The sequence below is a fragment of the Lynx rufus genome, unplaced genomic scaffold, assembly GCF_022079265.1.
Source record: "Lynx rufus isolate CCGP_SWC_20201006 ecotype Redwood Valley unplaced genomic scaffold, mLynRuf1.p SCAF_2, whole genome shotgun sequence".
NCBI classification, from domain to species: domain Eukaryota; kingdom Metazoa; phylum Chordata; class Mammalia; order Carnivora; family Felidae; genus Lynx; species Lynx rufus.
Genome location: NW_025814834.1, coordinates 222684321 through 222704851, shown reverse-complemented (window position 1 = coordinate 222704851; position 20531 = coordinate 222684321). Strand labels below are relative to the sequence as shown.

The 20531-nt window shown below is 55.0% G+C and overlaps 1 protein-coding gene and 1 non-coding gene across 2 annotated transcripts; one reads left to right on the top strand and one right to left on the bottom strand.

Moving 5' to 3' along the window:
* Nucleotides 1-6849: 6849 nt before the first annotated feature.
* On the bottom strand, nt 6850-7929 carry HES4 (hes family bHLH transcription factor 4). The gene is made up of 4 exons (XM_047083380.1): nt 7798-7929; nt 7622-7717; nt 7428-7515; nt 6850-7331 (listed from the first exon to the last, which is right to left on the bottom strand). The coding sequence occupies exons 1-4, from the start codon at nt 7882-7884 to the stop codon at nt 6970-6972; spliced, it is 633 nt and encodes a 210-aa protein (XP_046939336.1). The 5' UTR covers nt 7885-7929; the 3' UTR covers nt 6850-6969.
* Nucleotides 7930-20447: 12518 nt separating this feature from the next.
* On the top strand, nt 20448-20531 carry TRNAR-UCU (transfer RNA arginine (anticodon UCU)). The gene has a single exon. It is a non-coding gene; the product is annotated as a tRNA-Arg (tRNA).

Below are 20531 nucleotides of genomic sequence, written 5' to 3'. Positions count from 1 at the left end.
TTCATTTCACACAACCCTCCCAAGCTCCAGACGGGGGTGGCCCAGACATTCCCTAGGGTTCTGGGGCTCATGCTGGGCAGGCAGGTCTCCCCACCCAGGAGGAAGCTGCCTTGCCGCCTTTGGGGAAAAGGTCAGATTGGAGGCAGGTGATGAGGCTCATGGGGGTTGGGGGGAAGCCCGCGGCTCCTCAGGCCCCACCCTCCCAACTGTCTGTGCCTGTGTGCCAGGGAAGGACCCCGTGTGTGCCCTCTGCGGGGGGAGGGGGGGTCCTTCTGTGTACCCTAGTGCCAGGGAGGAGCCACATACACAAAAGAGCATTAGCCTAGACACCCGAACCTTAGTTTCTGTCTTCAGAGGGGCAGGCATTTGCCCGGCGACTTCTGGAAAGTCAGCAACAGCCTCCTGCCACCAGTCTACTTGGTAACAGTTAGCTCTGGTGTCTAATCCTCTGGGGACCACAGGCTGGGTGGCTTATCCACAACAGAAACATATGTCTCACACTTCTGGAACCTGGAAGTCCGAGATCAGGGTGCCAGAGGGGGTCTGGTTTTGGCGAGGGCCCTCTTCCAGGAAAAGTCTGCCCAAAGATTGCCAGCTCTAAGTGGGCAGACTGGTCAGCTCAGATCCTGGGATGTGACCCTCACCTCTTAATTTTACAAACCAAACTCCTAGAGCCAATTCATGGAACTTTCCCTTTTCCCAAAGCAGAAAAGGAGAGGAGGAAATTGCTTGCTCACGCAGCCAGACGATGGCCTGTCCCACCCCAGCGTTGCATTCAGAGCTGGTCTCAATGTACAGAAAGAAGCTCGGCCAGAACTTACATACGTGACACTTTTCCTGACCCTAGACAGGCAGCCGAGCTGAGGTCCAGGGCACCCACTGCAGGGCGCGCGGCCTCAAAAAACAATGAGAAGGGAGTCCAGTCAGCCCCCCGCCCTCTGGGTGTGAGCGTGTGGCACAAGTTGGGGGGTGAGCGCGGGGGCTGGGATGGGCACTGCCACCTCCCTACATCCAGGGGCTGCTGAGCTCCCCCTCACTGTGCTAAACAGGGCCTGGCAGGGCCTAGCTCAGCCGGTTAAGCGCCGACTCTTGATTTTGGCTCCCGGGCACTTTTTTTGTTGTTAGTTCGAGGTCACAGTTTGTGGGATCGAGCCCTGCCGTCAGGCTCTGCGCCGACAGCATGGAGTCTGCTTGAGATTCTCCCTCTCCCTCTGCCCCTTCCCCACTCTCTCTCTCACACACAGTAAATAAACACTAAAAAATAAACAGGGCAAGGGAGGCGGGGGGGGACCGTGAGTGCGGGGAGAGGCAGGGCTGGAGAAGCGTTCCTCTCCACCAGCCTCTGGCCGGCACAAGCAGCTGCAGGGAGGCTCCCCTTCCTGGCCCACCGGGTAGGATGTTCCTGCTGGCTCAGGCGTGTGGACCTCCGTTACATTAAGGTCAGGGCTTGATGAGGACCAAGCCCAGGGCTTCGAGCATCCAGCACTGACTTTCTACTCCTCGCTGAGCCCCTATCTCCCCACACAGACATTAAGACTCCCGACTGTGGAGGCCCAGGAAATGAGCCCAAAGCGACCAGGTAGGCGGGCGTCAGGTGGGACACCAGGAGGAAACACCTTCCAGGCAGCAGCAACCAGGTACTTTTTGGTAACCATGGTTACCAGGCTGCCAAAAGAATTGAGGCACCCCACCGAGAAGCGCAGTGTGGCCTGAGGGTCACAGGGTCTGTGCTGGGGCGGGGGGGGGGGGGGGGGGGGGGGGGGGGGCGCAGGGCCAGCTGCCCACCCAGGGTGGTACGCCCTGTGGCTCTAGCATGAAGCATCCCTCATCTACTGGAAACCTGTAGCCTGTGAATCCCCAACCCCATGCTCTGACTCAGGGTGCCCTATCACTTACACCACAGAAACGATCCCCAGTCTCACCTGGATCCCTCAGGGGTGGACCCGGCCTGTGGCTGGTCAGCACCATGGCAGGGCCCTGGACCTGTCAATGTACCCATCCACTTGGGGCTTGCTAGGAACTGCTTCCAGATCAAAGCCAGACTGGCCAAAAGCAGAATCAATCCACCCTCCGCTTATGACCACAGCTGTAGGGACTATTTCTGGGGTTACTCTCCCCAAAAGTCCAGTCCTCACCCCCACCCAACCTCTTCCACCATTCCATTGTCAGGAAGGCAGGTGGGGGTGACTTGTCAGGTGACCGTGGGTACGTTAGCTGTTTATTGCTATTATTTATTTTACGTACAACTTACTATTACTTACTGCCACATAACAAATTAAAGTATAATAGCTTAAAACGACACGTCACACAGTTTCTGAGAGACAGGAGTCCAGGAGCTGCTCAGCCAGGTGGTTCTGGCTCAGGATCTCTCATTAAGTTGTTGTCAAGATGTGGAAAGTGGCTGGGATCTCACCTGAAGCCTCGAGGGGCTGGAGAACCTACTTCTAAACTCACTCTCACTCAGGTCCACACCGTGTTGGCCTCTCCACACTAAAGGACAGCTGGCCTCCCCCAGAGTGAATATGGCAGACACAGAACAAGATGTACCTGCAGCCTAACCTTAAAGAGACATCCCGTCACTTCTGCAGGACCTTACTGGTCACATTCACAAGGCTGCAAACCAGGAGGGGACCACTGGTGGCCTTCCAGGAAGTGGTCGACTCCAAGGCCTTTTTCCTTGACCACGGTACATCCCAGGATGGATGCAGTCTGGGGAGCAGAGACAGAGAAGCCAGACACAGCTGTGGGAACTCTCAGCTCAGCTTTCCCCTCTGGAAAGGAGCAGGTCCTGGAGTCAGAGCGAGGCAGAGCTTGCCAGGTGATGGGAGGAGGCTGCCGGGGCCTGGAGACAATCAGGGCGGCCACTGCAGCTTTGGCGCCAGAGCTAAGGCCTCACCTCTCACAAATCAGGGCTCCAAACAGCCCAGCCCCTCCCCTACTCTGAATTTCCAACTGACTGCAGTTTCACGGACCTATTCTTCTGTCACCATAGGGACCGATTCTCCAAATTCCAAAAACCTAGGATTTGCTGTCCTCGATTGGTCCCCCAGCTCTGGCCCCACAGGCAGAAGGGACCCGGACAAACAGGGCTCCCACACCCACAGAGGCAGGCAATTCTGCTGACCGTGCGTATGGATTCAGCACACATTTATTGACCCTTGATCCTTGCCAGGAACTGGGCTGGAAGGAAACGCAGATACTGAATGAGACTCTGCCTGCTTATGGAAGGGAACCGACCCAGGAGGAGGAGGTCCGGACCCCTCCCCCACTCCTACCACCCAGCCTGGCCAGGAGACGGTGCTTCCTAAGTGTCTGCAAGACAAACGCTGAGACAGAAATAGCTGGCTGGGTGGGTAGGAGGCTGGAGTCAAAGGAATAACCAAGAGCCCATCTGGGGGCTGGGGGGGGGTGGGGGTGGAAGAGTGGGGAGTGTGGGAAGGAGAACCCCTGATGAGGGAGGGATTACTGCAAACCTGGGGCCGTAACTCCTCCCACGGAGGCCTTGTAGAAACTGCTGGAGGGGGTCTGCTGGACTGGGCTGGTGTCCAGGCTGGGCGTGGGGAGGGGTGGGATGCTCCCCACAGCTGGAGGCAAGGATGCTGTTCCTGAAAACCAGGTGCCCTCAGCTCTGAGAAGGGGCAGGCTGCTGGGGAGGGGGCCAGCTTCAGCCTGAGCTGTGCTTGCTCAGACCTCCCGAATCTAAGCAAGAATGACACCCCTCTCAGCTATAAAAAAGAATGAGATCTTGCCATTTGTGACAACACAGATAGACCCAGAAGGTATTGTGCTAAGTGACAGGAGTCAGACAGAAAAAGATAAATTCCATGTGCTTTCACTTGCAGGTGGAATCTAAAAAACAAGACAAATGATCGAAAAATAGACTCCTGGGGCACCTGGCTGACTTAATCGGAGCACGCTACTCTTGATCTCGGGGTTGTGAGTTCAAACCCCGTATTTGGTGTAGAGATTACTTAAAAAATAAAATCTTTAAAAAAACAGATTCAAATACAGAGAAACAAACTGGTGGTTGTCAGAGGGAAGGTGGGTGGGGGGCTATGTGAAACAGGCAATGGGGATTAAGAGGTACAAATTTCCAGTTATATAATAAATAAGTCACCGGGGTGCCTGGGTGGCTCAGTCGGTTAAGTGTCTGACTCTCGTCAGTTCAGATCATGTTCGTGAGTGTGAGTCCCACATCGGGCTCTGCACCAACCATAAGGAGCCTGCTTTGGGATTCTCTCTTTCCCTCCATGTTTGCCCCTCCCCTGTTCACACTCTCTCTTAAAGTAAGTAAAATAAACATTTAAAATTTTTTTTTAAATTGGGGCAGCTGGGTGGCTCAGTCAGTTAAGCATCTGACTCTTGGTTTCAGCTTAGGTCATGATCTCGTTGTTTCGTGGGTTCGAGCCCTGCATCGGGCTCTGCACTGGCAATGCACAGCCTGCGGGGATTCTCTCCCTCTCTCTCTGCGCCTCCCCTGCTCTCTCTCTCTCCCAAAATAAATAAACCTCATAAATTAAAAAAAATTTTTTTTGAGTAAAATAAATAAGTCATGATGAAAAGTACAGCACAGGGACTATGCTCAATAATACTGTAATAACTTTGTACCCTGACGGTGGCTACTCCAATCACAGCGAGCACTGTATGGAATTGTTGAACCACTATGTTGTACCCCTGAAATTAATGTAACATTGTACATCACCTATACCTCAAAAATAACAAAAGACACTCTTCTCAAACCTCCTGACTCCATCCAAATTAATCAAGTCAGTATGAATTGAGCCATTCCAAGCAGCTGTGAGGACAAAGGTGGTTGACACAGACATGGCCCTGGCCTCTGGAGCCCACAGAGACCGGTGGGAAAGTGGGGAGAGAATTCCAGCCAGGAGGCTGAGTTCAAAGACACAGAGATCAGAAGGGGCTTGAGTGGCTGAGGAACTGTGTGTGGTCCCCGACAGAGCCTGAGAGACCCTTGGAGGGTCCTCACTGCAAATCTCCCTTTGGCAACAGCGTTAAGACATTACCAGAAACAGGAAGTAAAGGTAGCATGGGGGTGCAGGTGGGGGTGGGAAGGACAGGGAGTAAGGCAGGCAGGAAATGGGACACCAGGGATCTGGTCTACAGTTATCACTGCCCTTTTATGGGAGGAGGGAGAGCATGACAGCCCCAAGTTCCAGGTGATTTCCCCAGGTGGCTCTTTTTCATTTGGCCACACAGGTAGGGAGGACCCTCTCTTTCCTGCAGGGTGTGTGGGCACCTGCTTTATACAAACTCTACCCACCCTCCAGCCCTCCCCCCCACCAGGCTTCACATCCCCACCCCACCCCTCTTCTGCACTGAGGCCCTCCCTGAGCAACTGCTCTCCCCCAACCAAGCTGAGCTCCCTGCTCCAGCAATAGACCCTGGGCAGGTCTCTTGCCAAAGAGGGGTTCCCAGGCCTTGATCAACTGTTCTTTCCCCGCAGCCCTGCCACAGCTGCAGCTCCGAGACAGAGGCACTACTTTGAGGTTCCCCCACGGCCAGGATCACTGAATGCGTGTATCTCCAAGGCCCACGTGGCTGCCACCATCTAGCACCACCGACCCAGGTCCTTGACTCTCAGGGAGATGGGCAAAGCAGCCAGAGGGCAGGGATGACAGGCTTGGTGGGGACTTGGAAGTCCCTGACAGGTGAGCATGGCTGAGTGTAGGAGAACCAGGTGATTCCTGCCTACCACACGGCCACGGAGGCCACTGGAGGAGCAGCAGACTAACCTCTGTCAGTGACCCACCCTCTTTCTCCCTGAAGAGCCCTGGCCAAGCAGGAGGCAGGCAACCATCTGATGAACTCGGCGGCAGTTGGAAATGAATCTTGGCTCAGCCTCAGATGGGCTCAGGGTGAGACACTCCAGTCTCAGCTTATGTGGCTCAGAACACCTCTCGTTGCACCTGGAGCACAGCCCCCTGCAGCAGCTCAGGAAGACCTGGGACCGCAGGACAGTGACTCCAGGGCTGATGTCCAATGCTGCCTAGTATCACTGCCTGGCACTGTATGGCTGACACAGTAGGTACTCAGGAAAAAGGCATGGGCAGGACCACCCTCCAGTCTTCTCCCACTAGCAGAGACCTCCCCTCCCAGGGCACACGTCAAGACTGGACTCTGGTGGGGGAGTACCCCTCCCCCTCCCACCGCTGGCACTAAGTGTTCTTTGCCAGTCTTGCCCCAGTTCCTTGTCCCCAAGACTCAGACACCCTCTCCTGGGCAGACGCTGCCCTGGGGCTGACTCAGTCCAAGGAGCTTTGTGTTGAAGGAACCAAGAGAACAAAGTAGGAAGTGGACCAGGCCAGTGCTGAAACTTCAGGGCAAGCTTTCGGCTCTGGCCACAGCTCAGCTGCCCAAGACAAGTGTGTGACTATGTCTCCACCTTCCAAGGTCCACAGAAATGGCAGTGGGGTAAAGTACCTTAAAAAAACAAAAACAAACAAACAAACAAACATCTTGCCTAATGACGCTGCACAACTGCTTTCCCACGCTGAGATACATTCTGGGAAACGTGATGACTGTCACCTTCCCGCCTGAACCTCCTGAGGGGCCTCTCACCACCCCCCCCCCCCCGCCCCGCCGCACCACTCCACTTCTAGGAGGGTCGCTGGCCTCTGAACCATCGCAGGCGCACCAGCCAGGCCCGGCGGGGGAGGGGGGGGCGGGAGGAGGGGCGGGAAGGGACGGAGGGAAGGGCCCACCCGAGGGTGCAGACTGTGGGGAAGAGCAACCCGAAGTCCCGCCCCGGAAGTCCAGCGCAAAGTAACCAGCAGACCGCCCCCACCCCCACCCCCAGCTAAGCGCTGAAAGAGACGTCAGACTAGACTCTTCACAAGGACAAAAAAAGATAAAAACTCTCTCAATGTGGGCCCTGGAAACAAATACTCTCTGGTCCACTCCCGGCAAAGGCCGCGGCCCTAGAACGGGGTGCAGCTTCCGCTACAGTCCTCACCGCAGCCACGGCCTCCAGGGCGCGCCCCGGCCCTGCAGGCCAGCCCTGGGGGCGGCGAGGGGCGCCCCGGTCAGGCCTGGCGGGAGCCGCAGCGCCAAGACCGACCCGGGGCGCGGCAGGGGGAAGAAGGGACCGTCGAAGGCCGCGAGCGGCGGGCAGCCGTAGACCTGGGCCGGGGGGACGGGGCGGCGCGAGGGCCCCAGCTGGCGCAGGCAGGCCGCCAGGTGGCCCAGCAGGCGAGAACGCACGTCAGCCGGGACGCCCTCGCAGCCGGCCAAGAAGCGATTCACCTCCGCCAGACACTCGTTGAAGCCGGCGCGGTACTTGCCCAGGACGGCGGGGTCAGCGCCGAGCGCGGCTGCGGGGGCGGCAGGGGACAGGCGGTCGGTTCCCGCCGCGGTGGCCCTGAGCGCCTCCCGTCACCTCCCCCTCCCGCGCCCCGCCCGCGCCTCACCTGTCACCTGTACGCGTCGCAGGCTCTGCAAGTGCCTCACGGTCATCTCCAGGATGTCCGCTTTCTCCAGCTTCGAATGGCGGGAGCTCTGGGGACAGGGACGGTGTGGGCGGCTGGCAACACAGCGGCGCGCCGAGGCTCCCGGCACCCGCCCCCCCTCCGCCCCTCGATCTCACCTCCCGACCCCGACTCACATCCTTCCTGAAGGCATCCAGGACGAGGGTCTTGAGCTGCGCGAGGCTTTCGTTGATGCGCGCTCGGCGCCGCTTCTCCATGACCGGCTTGGAGGACTGCGGGCCGGGCTGTGGCTGAGTCCCGCGTGCGTCCGCCCCACCCCACGCCCCCCACCCCGCGCCCGGCAGGTCCCCACCTTTCGGTGTTCCGCCGCGCTCCGGGGCTTAGCCGGCACTCCGGCCGGCGGCGAGGCTCTCGGCTTCCCCGGGGTCTCCGCGGGCATGGTGCGCCCCCGCGCCTCCGGGCCCGCGCGGAGCGTCGCCGGCCGCCGGGCTACTTAAGGCGGCGCGGCCGCAGGGCGTGTGAACTCGGCTCCGCATTCTTTCCCACGCTCGCGCCAGCCAATGAGCGGCTGCGCTCCCCCTCCCCGCTCCCCCCAGCACACTCGCGGGCTGCGCGCGGGGCCGCCCGCCCCCGGCCGCGGCCCCCGCCAAACGTCAGTCAAGCCTGCGCTCCGGGCCCGCGACAAAGGCCACTGGAGGCGCCCTGCCCGCGCCCGCCTCCAGCTAGGCCGGGACGACGCGGGAAGGGCGCCTGCCCCCGCCTCTGCAGCCACGGCCGGAGCCGCACGCCTGCGCCGGGCCTCTCCGGCCGGCCCCGGGCAGCGGACCCCGCCCCTCCGCCCCGCCCCGCCCCCCCTCCTCGGGCGGGGCGGAGTCGCGGGGCCCTCACTGAAGCCCAGCGGGGTCGGGGTGGGGGTGGGGCGCGGAGTTCACGGTGGGCGGCGCGGGAAATCTGAAAGGAGAATTCTCCAGGGGAAGTGGGTCAGACGCCCCACCCCCGCCCGCCCCAGGATTGGCGAGCTTTAGTCCACGAGCCTCCCGTTTTCCTCCGCCATCGCCAGTCCCCACCAGGGCCTAGGGTCTCATCTGACCTGCCACGCACTTAGCCTCCCGGGGTCCCCACGGCCCGCACACCTCCTCAAGGCCTGTGACACAGTGAACACCAGCCACTGGGCAGGACAGAGGTCCGCTGCCCAAGGTCATGAGGCAGGCAGGGTGGCGTCACGGGACATTTAAATTGTGACATAGAACCAATGAGGGTGCTGCTGCAGGTAGAGGGATGTCACCAGTCACGCAGGAAGATGTAAGGATGTCACCTGGTCAGGCTGGCGATGCCACCAGATAACAGAGGTGATATCTCTGGTGAAGGTACATGGTGATAGCCCAGACAAGGGGATGTCATGGGGCTGGTGATGTCACATTCGTCTAGATTACCCAACAGCAAAGTAGGGCTCACAAAAAAATGAGGAACAGTTACTAAAATCTGCTTATTTCAGGGGTGCTGGGGGCTCAGTCAGTTGAGCGTCTGACTTCGGCTCAGGTCCTGATCTCGCCTTAGTGAGTTCCAGTCCCGCATGGGGCTCTGTGCTGATGGCTCAGAGCCTGGAGCCTGCTTCTGATTCTCTCCTTCTCTCTCTCTCTGTCTCTCTGTCTCTCTCTCTCTCTCTGCCCCTTCCCTGCTCAAACTCTGTCTCTGTCTCTCAAAAACTAAAATAACACATTAAAAAATTGTCTCTCTTAAAAAAAATGTGCTGTTTCAAAGTGACATAGTGGGAAAAACAGGACTATGTTTCTCTTCCTGTTCCATATTGTTTTCATTCTGGGGGCTTTTTTGGTGGGTTTTGTTCTGGTTTGGCTTTTTGTTTTTTGTTTGGTTTTTGGTTTTTTAAGATTTTATATTTAAGTAATCTCTACACCGAAGGCGAGGCTCAAACTCACAAACCAGAGATCAAGAGTCGCATGCTCTACTGACCAAGCCAGCCAGGTACTGTGATATTATTTTCATTTTGAATTATATTGCTGGCCTATACTCTTTCGAGTACTCAGAGTCTCCAGTCCACTGTGGCCTGATGGCAGTGTTGCCATCCATCCCACAGACATTTCTGGGGCTCACTGTGGGCCTGGCCAGTCCTGGGGGTGGGGGAAGCCTATCCTGGGGCTTCTAATCTGGTGGATGACAGGGCAAGCAAAATAATCATTCCTTTGGAAGTGATAGAAAGAAATGGGTGGGCTGCTGGGAGAGAAGAAATCTTTCCTTTCACCTCACGTCAAGGTGGGATCTTCTGGGCAGAATGCAGCTTTGCAAGGCCCCAGGGTGAGGGAGTGGCATCCCTAGAATTCGAAAGGGACCACGGAGGCCAAGGGAGGAGGGGAAGGGGCGGGCAGAGGCTTCTGGCTCCAGGAAGGATCTGAGAGCCTCAGGGGCCTTTTCTGAGCAAGGCAATGAGCCAAATGGCAGCTCGGAAAGGGTTCCCTCCACTGTTGTGGGTCTCCATAGTGAGTGTCGTTGGTGCTGCCCCCTGACCGAACACCCATTCCCGGGGTCCCACTTTGGGGTCCCATCCAGAGGCCTTCGTCCCATTCCGAGGCTGATTCTAGTCTAGTGCCAGGCAAAGATTGCCCCTGCCCTCTACCGATGCCCCCCACAGTCGGCCTGGGGTGCAGGGATGGGGCAGGGGGCAGCTAAAGTTCTCCCCACCACACAGTCGCACACGGGCACCCAGATGAGGCCACCCATTCCTCTTTCCGGCCTCAGAGGAGCATGCGGGAGGAGTGGAGGGGGCATTGGAAAGCCGCTGGGGTCAGGCAGGGTTCTTCCGAAGGGGACCCCACCCCCCAACCCTGCTAGCACGAAAAGCCTGGGAGCGTGATTGGTCCGGCGGTACAGGCGTGGCTCAGACTAGTCTTGCTGTCGAGGAGGTCATGAGGATTGCAGAGGACAGAAGCCCGCGGGCACCTTCGGTGGCCACTGGCGCCTCCTCCTCTTTCCGGGAGTGATGGAGGAAGCTGCCTCCAGGAGGACCAGATGTGGGTGGGCTCTGGGGGGCCCCTAGCCTCCTGTGGAGGCCAGATAGGCAGGGGATTCAGACTGGAAGGAGAGGCCTGAGGAACTACGTTTTTGGCCATTCTTTCCCTCACTAGTTGTTAGATGGGCTGACTTACCTTCCTATACCTGCATCCTCGCCTGTAAAATGGGTCATCTTTCTATTTATTCCAGGATTATTGGGAAGATAAATGAGACCCTATTCTGAAAGCGCGCAGCACGTAGAGAGAACTGGGTACATGTCAGATACCTTGTTGTTACTTCCCCAGGGGAGCAGGTGGGAGACAACTGGACAGAGGGGAGACTGAGGCAGGGAGAGACAACTGGGTAGAGGGGAGACCCAGGAAGTTGGAGACAACTGGACAGAGGGGAGACTGAGGCAGGGGGAGACAACTGGGTAGAGGGGAGACCGAGGCAGGGGGAGACAACTGGATTAGGGGAGACCAAGGCAGGGGGAGACAACTGGATAGAGGGGAGACCCAGGAGGGGGAGACAACTGGACAGAGGGGAGACTGAGGCAGGGGGAGACAACTGGGTAGAGGGGAGACCGAGGCAGGGGGAGATAACTGGGTAGAGGGGAGACCGAGGCAGGGGGAGACAACTGGGTAGAGGGGAGACCCAGGCAGGGAGAGACAACTGGAGAGAGGGGAGACTGAGACAGGGAGAGACAACTGAGTAGAGGGGAGACCCAGGAAGGTGGAGACAACTGGATAGAGGGGAGACTGAGGCAGTGGGATGCCTGTCCTCAGCTTCATCATGTGCCCCACAGTGCTCTCTACACTCTGAGCACGCCCTAGGCTCATCCTCAGACACTGGCCAGAGAGGGAAGCAGGCCCCCACCCAGGGTCTCCAGGGGCCTGTGTCTTGGCCTTCCCAGCCCCAGCCAGCCAGGAGCCCTCTCTAGGCCAGAGCTTTCCCAACGGCCTCACCACCGACGTCCTCACTGTGTCTTTCCCACAGGGCCGCACCCTCGCTATCTGTATGGTCTTGTCTCTCTGGGCCATTGTCCCTCAGGCTGCCTCTGCAAGGAAGCACAGACTGGTGCCATGGAAAGCCCGCAAGGAGAGGTCCCATGGAAAGGCCTGGCGTAGGTATTGTAGCCAATAGCCCAGTCGTCTCAGCAAACACGTGAGTGAACCCCTAACCCGAAGTTGCCATGCCACCCACTTTATGTTTTCCCAGCTGCCCTGTGTGCTCTGCTCCAATTGTTTTTAACTTTTTTTAATAGTTCATTTGTTTTTGAGAGAGAGAGAGAGGGAGCGAGTGAGCGCAAGTGGGGGAGGGGCAGAGAGAGAGGGGGACAAAGGAACCGAAGCAGGCTCTGTGCTGGCAGCATAGAGCCTGATACAGGGCTCAGACTCACGAATCATGTCATCATGACCTGAGCTGGAGTCAGATGTTTGCCTGACTGAGCCCCCCAGGCACCCCTCTGTTCCAATTGTTGATTCACAGGACGGTTGTTTACTATGACATCTTGGGGTCATTGACTACAGTAGTAGGAACTGGGATAGCTGGATGGACCAAGCCCTGGACCCCGGGAGAGGGGCCCTTTCCTCCCACCCACCTCTTCCTCGCTGTCCTCATTCCCTATTTTCTTCAGCATTCTTAATTTTTTGAAGTTTATTTATTTATTTTGAAAGAGTGACAGAGAGCTCGCGTGCGTGCACGAGAGAGGGACAGAGAGAGAGGGAGAAAGAGAAAATCCTGAGCAGGCTCTGTATCAGCACAGAGCCCGATGCAGGCCTTGATCTCATGTGAGATCAAGGTCTGAGCCGAAACCAGGAGTCAGATGCTTAACCGACTGAGCCCCCAGGCGCCCCTCCAACCCTTACAGAGGCTCAGTGGTTTTGAGCCCTGGCTTTCCATCTGATGAGGTGCTTCTTGGAGCCATCAAAGGTCAGCTGTCTGTCTTTTGTACCCAGGCCCAAGTGGGCCAAGCCCCAGGTGGCTGATGGTCCAGCGGGCATCTCTGGGGCCCACTGGTGGTCGTGCGGAGTGGGGGGGCCAAAGCAAGATAGTCAGTGTGGGAGTTTGTGGGGAAAGACAGAGGTATCTTCTAGGCCAGACCTGGGACTCCAGCCTTGTGGGCAGGAGGTCTCACATAGGCCACTGTGAGCATTCCACATGACAGTATTCAGCCAATGTCCCTTGAGGGCCTGTGAAGTGCTGTCTACCGATAAACAGCCCCATCCCCCTCCACCACAAATTTTGACATGGGGTTAACAACTGTATTTACACCCTGCCCCTCACATTCCTCTGGCGCATGGATTCCAGAACATCAGAGACACCACAGACCACCACCTGCCCCTGTCCCTACCCCCCCCCCCCACCGTGTACCCTCCTCTCCTGCCAAGAGGCAGCAGCCCATTGGCTCAGGCAGCTGGGACCAGAGCTGTCCAGTGACCAGGCTAGAACTGTTGCAGTTTCTCTCCTGCAAGGTGGGAGTTAGGGGCTGAGTCTTTTATTGGTGTTTGCTGGTATTGTAAAGTGACAGAGGCCAGGGCTGATGGGATCCAGGATGCAAGATAGAGGTGAGGGAAGCATAATGCCCAGGACCCAGGCAGAGGCCAGGAGCACAGGCTGTGGACGCTGTTTTAACATTCCAGGACGACCCTGATCTTCTGTGGCCAGAGGGGCATCTTCCTCCCTTACAGGACCTGGAACTGACACACCTTCCCTCAGCTCCCAAATACTGCCCCCCAGCACCCGCTGAATGACAGCACCACCCCCCAGCACCCGCTGAGTGACAGCACCGCCCCCCAGCACCCGCTAAGGGACAGCACCGCCCCCCAGCACCTGCTGGGTGACAGCACCGCCCCCCAGCACCCGCTGAGTGACAGCACTGACCCCCAGTACCCGCTGAGTGGTCAGGGTGTTATCAATGCTTTCACCCAAATCTGAGCACTGACACCTCTCTACATTTGGGAGGTGACAGAAGCCCCTCCAAGCTCTGTCTGCATGGGACGCTGCCTGGCCCACTGGCTCCCCCGGGTGCTGCTGTTCATTCTTCTTGGACCGCTGCACCTGGTGAGAGGTGAGCTTCCTTGTGCCTCCTCTTTGGCACTTCCAGACCTGTCTCTTTCCTAGCACAAAAGCCCCAGATTTGAACCTCATATCATCAGATCTTAACTTGTTGAAGTTGTCTGCATGCCTGGGGGCTTCCCTAAAATCCTTCCTGTTTTACTCCTGATTCCCTGTCACTTTCCCCAACCACTCCTGTCATAGTTCCTGGTGATCTCAGAATCCACGGGGGATTCTCCAACCTTCTGTACATCCTCCCCTTCAGCAGTCCTGTCACCTTCCCAGCTGGCCGCTCGCTCCCCTGGCCAGGGTCCTTCTCACAACTGCAGCCTCTCCACAGTCTAACCTCAAGGCCCACATTCTCTGACGAGTTCCCAACCTTGCAGCTCATGCCCTCCACTCCCCTTTAGCCCCGCCGAGATCTGCGGTCCTTGGATAAGACCCAGGTTAGTACTTTCTCATCCCCTGATGGCCTTTCCCTCCTCTGTATCAAGAGAGACTCTCCAGATCAGCCACTGTGCCTGCTCCCTAACCCTACCCCCCTCCTCTTGCTTCGTCAGATTCACTTGGCCAAACCATAACCCATGTTAAATCCCAGCTATCTCTGTGTCTTTGTTCCTTCTCACAGTTGGTGGATCTGGGTGGTGCTGGTGGCTTCCCCAGGGCCCCACTCGTGCTGTCAGCTGAGGGTCAGCTAGGCTGCGAGGATACAAGTGGCACTATGTATGGACACGTGGGGTTGTGGTCACTGGGCTTCTGGCGCTCTGCCACGTGGCCCCATCCTGCCCAAGCCGGACCAGTTTCCTCACGTGGCTTGGCCAACATTTCAGAAGGGTGAAGCGGAAACTCAGGGTCTCTTGAGGCCTGGGCTACAGAACTCACACGGTGAAACTCCCGCCAACATTTCATCAGCTGAAGCAGGTCACAAGGCCAGCCAGATTCAAGAGTGAGATGCCGTGGCCGTGTTTCTCTATCAGTCACGTCAATCTTCTGACATCCTGTAGCTGCATGTGGCCAGAGAGGCACCGAGCCACTGATCAACCTTGCCTTACACTCTGGACCACGGGCCTCTCGTGGCTCTGATGCTGCCCAGGCGTCTTACGTTTCCTGGCCCCTCCCCAGCGTGCTCCTGAACAGCTCTAGCACACTTTTGGTCTCTCTCCCACAGTGCCTCCTCCCTGTCCTGCTCTCATCTGATATGGAGCTGAGGACACACAGGCCTGCAGATCACACGTCCTTTGGTTGAGCCCCGTGCTCTGCGTGTACTGGTGCTTCCTGCACGAGGCTGGTACCTGGCACCATCCCCTCTCTCTGCACCCTCAATCCCTCTCCCTGTGCATTCATTCCCATTTTGCTGTTCAGGGTTAGAAAAGCACACACGGCATCAACTTATCAGGTCCCCACCTCACTTTCCATCTGCCACTGCTGCTCTGTGGCAAAGATCCCAGAGCGACCACCTACTTCGTGAACCCATTTCCTCTCCTCCCTTCTCTCCAACTCTCTCCCGGTCTGCCAAGACTCTATGGACACCAAGCTCACCAAGGTCACCAGGATGTCCCCGTGGCTGATCTAGTAGTGACGAGGTGCCTACACATCCCTCGCTGCTTCTTAGACCTGTCAACCCCCGATTGCCCTCCTGCCTCACTGCCACTCCTTCTGCCTTTCTGATTTCTCCATGAGTCCTCACTCTCTCTGTGTGTCCCCACTCCCTTGCACACCTCACTGAGGCTCCTGCTGGTGGCACTCCAATTGGTATCCACAGCCTGGGCTTACCCGTGAACCCCAGGCTGTATCCTTTACCTGATTTTAAGTCTAATAGGCATTTCGACTGCAACATGCCCATAACCAAGTTCCTGATAGTGTCCTGTGGTGTTGGATTTTGACCGATGCTCTTAGTTTCACACCCAACCTGGAGTTCCCACCCACTAGGAGGCCCTGACCACAGGGGCACAGGTGAGGAGGTCAACCTCCCTCGGGACTACTTTTGACCTGCCTCTACCCTGCACAGCCCCAGCCTCTTCTCTCTGGCCCAGCCTCTCACCTGCACTGACTAGCAGGTGTCTTCATGTTCTCCGATGTAGCCTCAGGCTTCTGATGCCTCGTGAATAAGTCTTTACGCTAATTTCTCTGTTTAGACAACCGGGGCGGGCAGTGTCTCTGCCTGGTGATTGGGCCTGACTGAGGCTCCTTGCCTCCTCTGCGTCTGACCTTCCTTGGAATTCTCAGGCCAGCATTCTGCCGTCACGCTTAACACTTGGAGTCCACTCCCCACAGTGGCCCATCAGGCCCTACTGCAGCTCTAGCTCCCTGATATATCCGAACGCCACTTCTGGACATTTGCTCTCCTGCCACTGACTGTGTCGCCGTCACCTTTTGCCTGGATTTCCACAGAATCTCCTGATTGGTCTCCAGCTCCCTTCCTGACCCAAGGTCTTTCACTTCAAGCAGCTGTCCTGATGATCTTGTCAGGCCTGAGTGGAATCAGGCCAGGACCCTCCATGGTGAAAGCCTGGTGTGTTCAGTGGCCAGCCATATGCCCTACTTCTCTGCATCCACTCTCCAGCCTCACTGCCTCACTCCCGTGCAGACACACTGCTGCCTCAGGGCCTTTGCAGCATCCGTGTCTCTGCCTGGGACGCTCTTCCCTCCCTGAGGTGTTTACTCAAAGGCCACTTTGGTATCTCCTCTCTGCCTCCCCCACTTCAGGACTTACACTCCCCCCTTTCCTGCTCTTTCTTCTTCCTGCTTATCCCTGTCAACAACGTGTGCCATCTGCACCTCCCCATCCCGTGTGATGTCTGTCCATCACACTAGAACATGAGCTCCATCTTGCCCAGGGTAGTACCTGGCATGTAGCCTTGTACTCCGTAAAGACGTGTTGGCCAAATGAGTGAGTGACAGAGATGATATCTCCCAACATCCAGACAATGATACCATCTTTTCCCAAAATCAGTGTGGTGACCGTTCCACTGGCATCTGAGCAATGGAGGGATACCTTCCGATATCTGATGTCAAAATATGATTTTCAAGGCAAAAAAATCCCAAAAAGCAAACACGACTTCCATGCAAATGCAGAGCGAGCCCATGTCCAGCGTCTGTTTAGCTCACCAAAGAGGAAACCAACAGGTTCCAAGAGGCTTTGAGGGAGGAGTACAGGTCAGCACAACACTGGCAGATGTCACATGGGGCGGTAAGACTGTGTTTCTCCAGGATTGACGTCCCCTGGGTCTGGTGGGACAGATGTCTACACCGTATTAACTTGTAACTTCAAGGATATCAGCCAAGGCACCTCCAGAGAGACCTTCAAGGATAGGAAGGATCCTTGTGCCTGATTTCCAAGTTTAGGATAAATTTCTTAACACTAAGAACTGGTGGCCTCTCCCCCAACCATCCCACCTGAGTCTCCTCCTCCCCGCTTTGGCCCCAAGGCCCAGATCCCAACCAGGTAGAGTGAAGGATTGTGTGGTGTGGCTCAGGGCAAGGGCTAGACTTCATGGGGTATCAGGGCTTTGTCTCCTGAGGCGAATTCTGCAGAGAGGGAGGATAAGATGGCTGATCCTTCCTTCTCTTCCCCCTCCCCACCACTTCCTCTTCCATCGAAAGCGTGTGCGGAACAGGTCAGGCCCACAGATGCATCCCATTGGATTTTCTGTTTTGTGTCCTTCACCATCAGCCTTGGGTTGGTCGGGTGCCTGCTGCTTCCCTGCTGGGTCTGGGGTGAAGGGATGAAAGTGTCATTTAGTGGCAAGGGACGTCAGGGAGCCTGGTTGGGCACAATCCAAGCCCCTCCTCCCCTTGACGGTACCTCCAGCGCAACGGGCCCTGGGTCTCCACACTGCAGACTCCAGGCCTTGTTTTCACGTGGTCCAGAACTCAGAAGACTTGTCCCTAGCACACAGGTGGCCACATAGGATTACAGGGTGTGTCTGGGTCTTGGGGCCATGTGGGGCAGAGTCCAGGTGTGCTCCTTCCTTGCCCTCACCAGCTCCTGTGGGTTTGAACTAAGTCCAGTGCCCCCCACCTTGTTCCTCCCATACCACAGCTCCAAGTCACTGCCTCCCCAGGTTAGCAACCCCTGCATCTCAGGTCTGCCTTCTACTTCTCTTCCCCCCCCCCCCGCCCCCATAGGCCATCCCTGTAGCAAAAGGAATCTTTCTCATCTGCAGACTATCGCTTGACTTCCCTGAGGACCAACCACCCCTATCCCAGAATCTGTTTGGGGGAGAGCCAGACATGGGGCTGTTTGAGTGGCCCTCTAGGATAGCTGGTCAGTGTGGGGATAGCAGCTTTATTTCCACTCTCTGTCCTCCACTGAGTCCTGTTTTCCCTGGACACCCATTACAAGGAGCTGTGGCTAGGAGAGGGATGTGTCCACCAAGTGGGTGGTGAGGCTCTTGCATGAGAAGGGATGGGGTCCAGGACAGTGAGGTTGTGGCCCAGGTCAGGGGATCCTCGGCCTTCCTAGTGCTGGGTGGAGAAACAGAGTGACACTTTTCCCTCAGAGCACGGAAAGGAGGGGCTGCCTATTTAATGAGCTCAGCCAGCAGATATTTACAACTAATTAGACTTCAACAATAAGTGGAAATTTGGCCCACCCGGTGTCTCTGACAACACTTTTCCTGGTCAGCCACGGTGACTAACAAGCTCTGTGCCACTTTCTCAGCAAGTCATGGTGTGCCTGGGCTTCCAACATCTGTCCATCAGGAGGTCTGTGGGGGCAGCCCACCCTCATCATTCCATAGCGCATGACCTTCGAACTGTGACCAAAGGCCCTTAGCTAATCAGACGTCATCCAGGATGATCGTCTCAGGGAGCAGTGATTGGCCAGGTGGAAAGGTAGGGGAAAGGAATCAGATCTGAATGAGAGCAAAGATTGTTGTGTCTCATTAAAAGGTAAACTCAAAAATAAAACAAACTCAAAATGGATGAAAAGGCCTAAATGTAAGACAGGAAGCCATCAAAATCCTCGAGGAGAAAGCAGGCAAAAACCCTTTTGACCTTGGCCACAGCAACTTCTTATTCAACACGTCCCTGGAGGCAAGGGAAACAAAAGCAAAAATGAACTACTGGGGCCTCATCAAAATAAAATCTGCAAAGCGCTGCACAGTGAAGGAAACAACAAAACTAAAAGGCAACTGACAGAATGGGAGAAGATATTTCCAAATCACATATCAGATAAAGGGTTAGTATCCAAAATCTGTAAGAACTTATCAAACTCAACACCCAAAAAAACAAATAATCCAGTGAAGAAATGGGCAAAAGACATGAATAGACACTTCTCCAAAGAAGACATCCAGGTGGCCAACCGACACATGAAAAAATGCTCGACATCACTCATCATCAGGGAAATACAAATCAAAGCCACAATGAGATACCACCTCACACCTGTCAGAATGGCTAACATTAATAACTCAGGCAACAGCGGATGTTGGCGAGGATGTGGAGAAAGAGGATCTCTTTAGCGTTGTTGGTGGGAATGCAAGCTGGTGCAGCCACTCTGGAAAACAGTATGGAGGTTCCTCAAAAATTAAAAATGGAACTACCCTACAACCCAGCAATTGCACTACTAGGTATTTATCCGAGGGATACAGGGATGCTGTTTCAAAGGGACACATGCACCCCAATGTTTATAGCAGCACTATCGACAATAGCCAAAGTATGGAAAGAGCCCAAATGTCCATCGATGGATGAATGGATAAAGAAGATGTGGGATATATATACAATGGAGTATTACTCGGCAATCAAAAAGAATACAATCTTGCCATTTGCAACTACATGGATGGAACTAGAGGGTATTATGCTAAGTGAAATTAGTCAGAGAAAGACAAATATCATATGACTTCACTCATATGAGGACTTTAAGAGACAAAACAGATGAACATAAGGGAAGGGAAGCAAAAATAATATAAAAACAGGGAGGGGGACAAAATGTAAGAGACTCTTAAATATGGAGAACAAACAGAGGGTTACTGGAGGGGTTGTGGGAGGGGGGATGGAGTAAATTGGTAAGGGGCATTAAGGAATCTACTCCTGAAATCATTGTGGCACTATATGCTAGCTTGAATGTAAAATAAATAAATAAACAAACAAACAAACAAAAGGTAAAGGTGGTAGATTTGCAACTAATAGAAGAGTCTGGGCTGTGAGACTAAAACCTCTATGAGATAAGAACTGTGGACATTCTTGGAAAGGTTTTTTTTATTGTTGCAGTTTTTAGATAGTGAAGGGTTTAAAAATAAAATCAAGTATGTTAAATGACTTGAAAGGTTTTAAAGGTTTAAGGAAGTTTAAGTTAGTTTGTAAATGAGACAAAATATTAACTAACGGTCCCCTTCTAAGTGACCATTATAATTTCATAAGTAGAATATTAATGTTTGAGACTAGAACTTATATATTTGTGGCCATATTATTAGGTGCATACAAGTTTACAGTTATTTTCTTTTACCAGTGAACTCAACCTTTTATTGTTACCTTCTGTATCTCTGTGACACTTTGCATATAAAGTTTCTTTGTTGATATGTTAATAAAATTGTTAATATGGCTACAACTGCTTCATTTTAGTTAATAGTCATGTGGTATGTTTCTTCCCATCCTTCTACTTTCAAATTTCTTGTATCCTTGTGTTTCAGGTGATTCCTGTCTTCTGTAAACTACATAAAATTAGATTATTTTTAACCAGCCTGACAATACTGGTCATTGAGTCCCCCTGGATTTCAGACTTCTTGCCATTGTTTCAAGCCCCCCAGTCTGTGGTAGTTTGTTATGACAGCCCCAGGAACTGAGACAGGTTCTGTCAGTTTGCTTCCTTAATGACTTTGCATTTAGTTCCTCCTATCAAAAGCAGGAAGACAACTGGTGACAATGGGATGAAGTAACTAAAAGAAAACGAAGAGTCTAGTGCCATTATGTCAGTATTAAGAAATCAGAAGACATTGGGGCACCTGGGTGGCTCAGTTGGTTGAGCGTCTGACGTCTGCTCAGGCTGTGATTTCACAGTCGTGGGTTCGAGCCCCACATCAGGCT

What these genes read in the sequence shown, in the direction of transcription:
- HES4 (XM_047083380.1), bottom strand. Translation starts at nt 7,884, where the DNA reads ATGCCCGCGGAGACCCCGGGGAAGCCGAGAGCCTCGCCGCCGGCCGGA. An exon ending in GCGCGGCGGAACACCGAAAG is followed by an intron (nt 7,718 to 7,797) that starts GTGGGGACCTGC and finishes CCCGGCCCGCAG; the next exon opens with TCCTCCAAGCCGGTCATGGA. An exon ending in GCGACGCGTACAGGTGACAG is followed by an intron (nt 7,332 to 7,427) that starts GTGAGGCGCGGG and finishes CCGCCCCCGCAG; the next exon opens with CCGCGCTCGGCGCTGACCCC.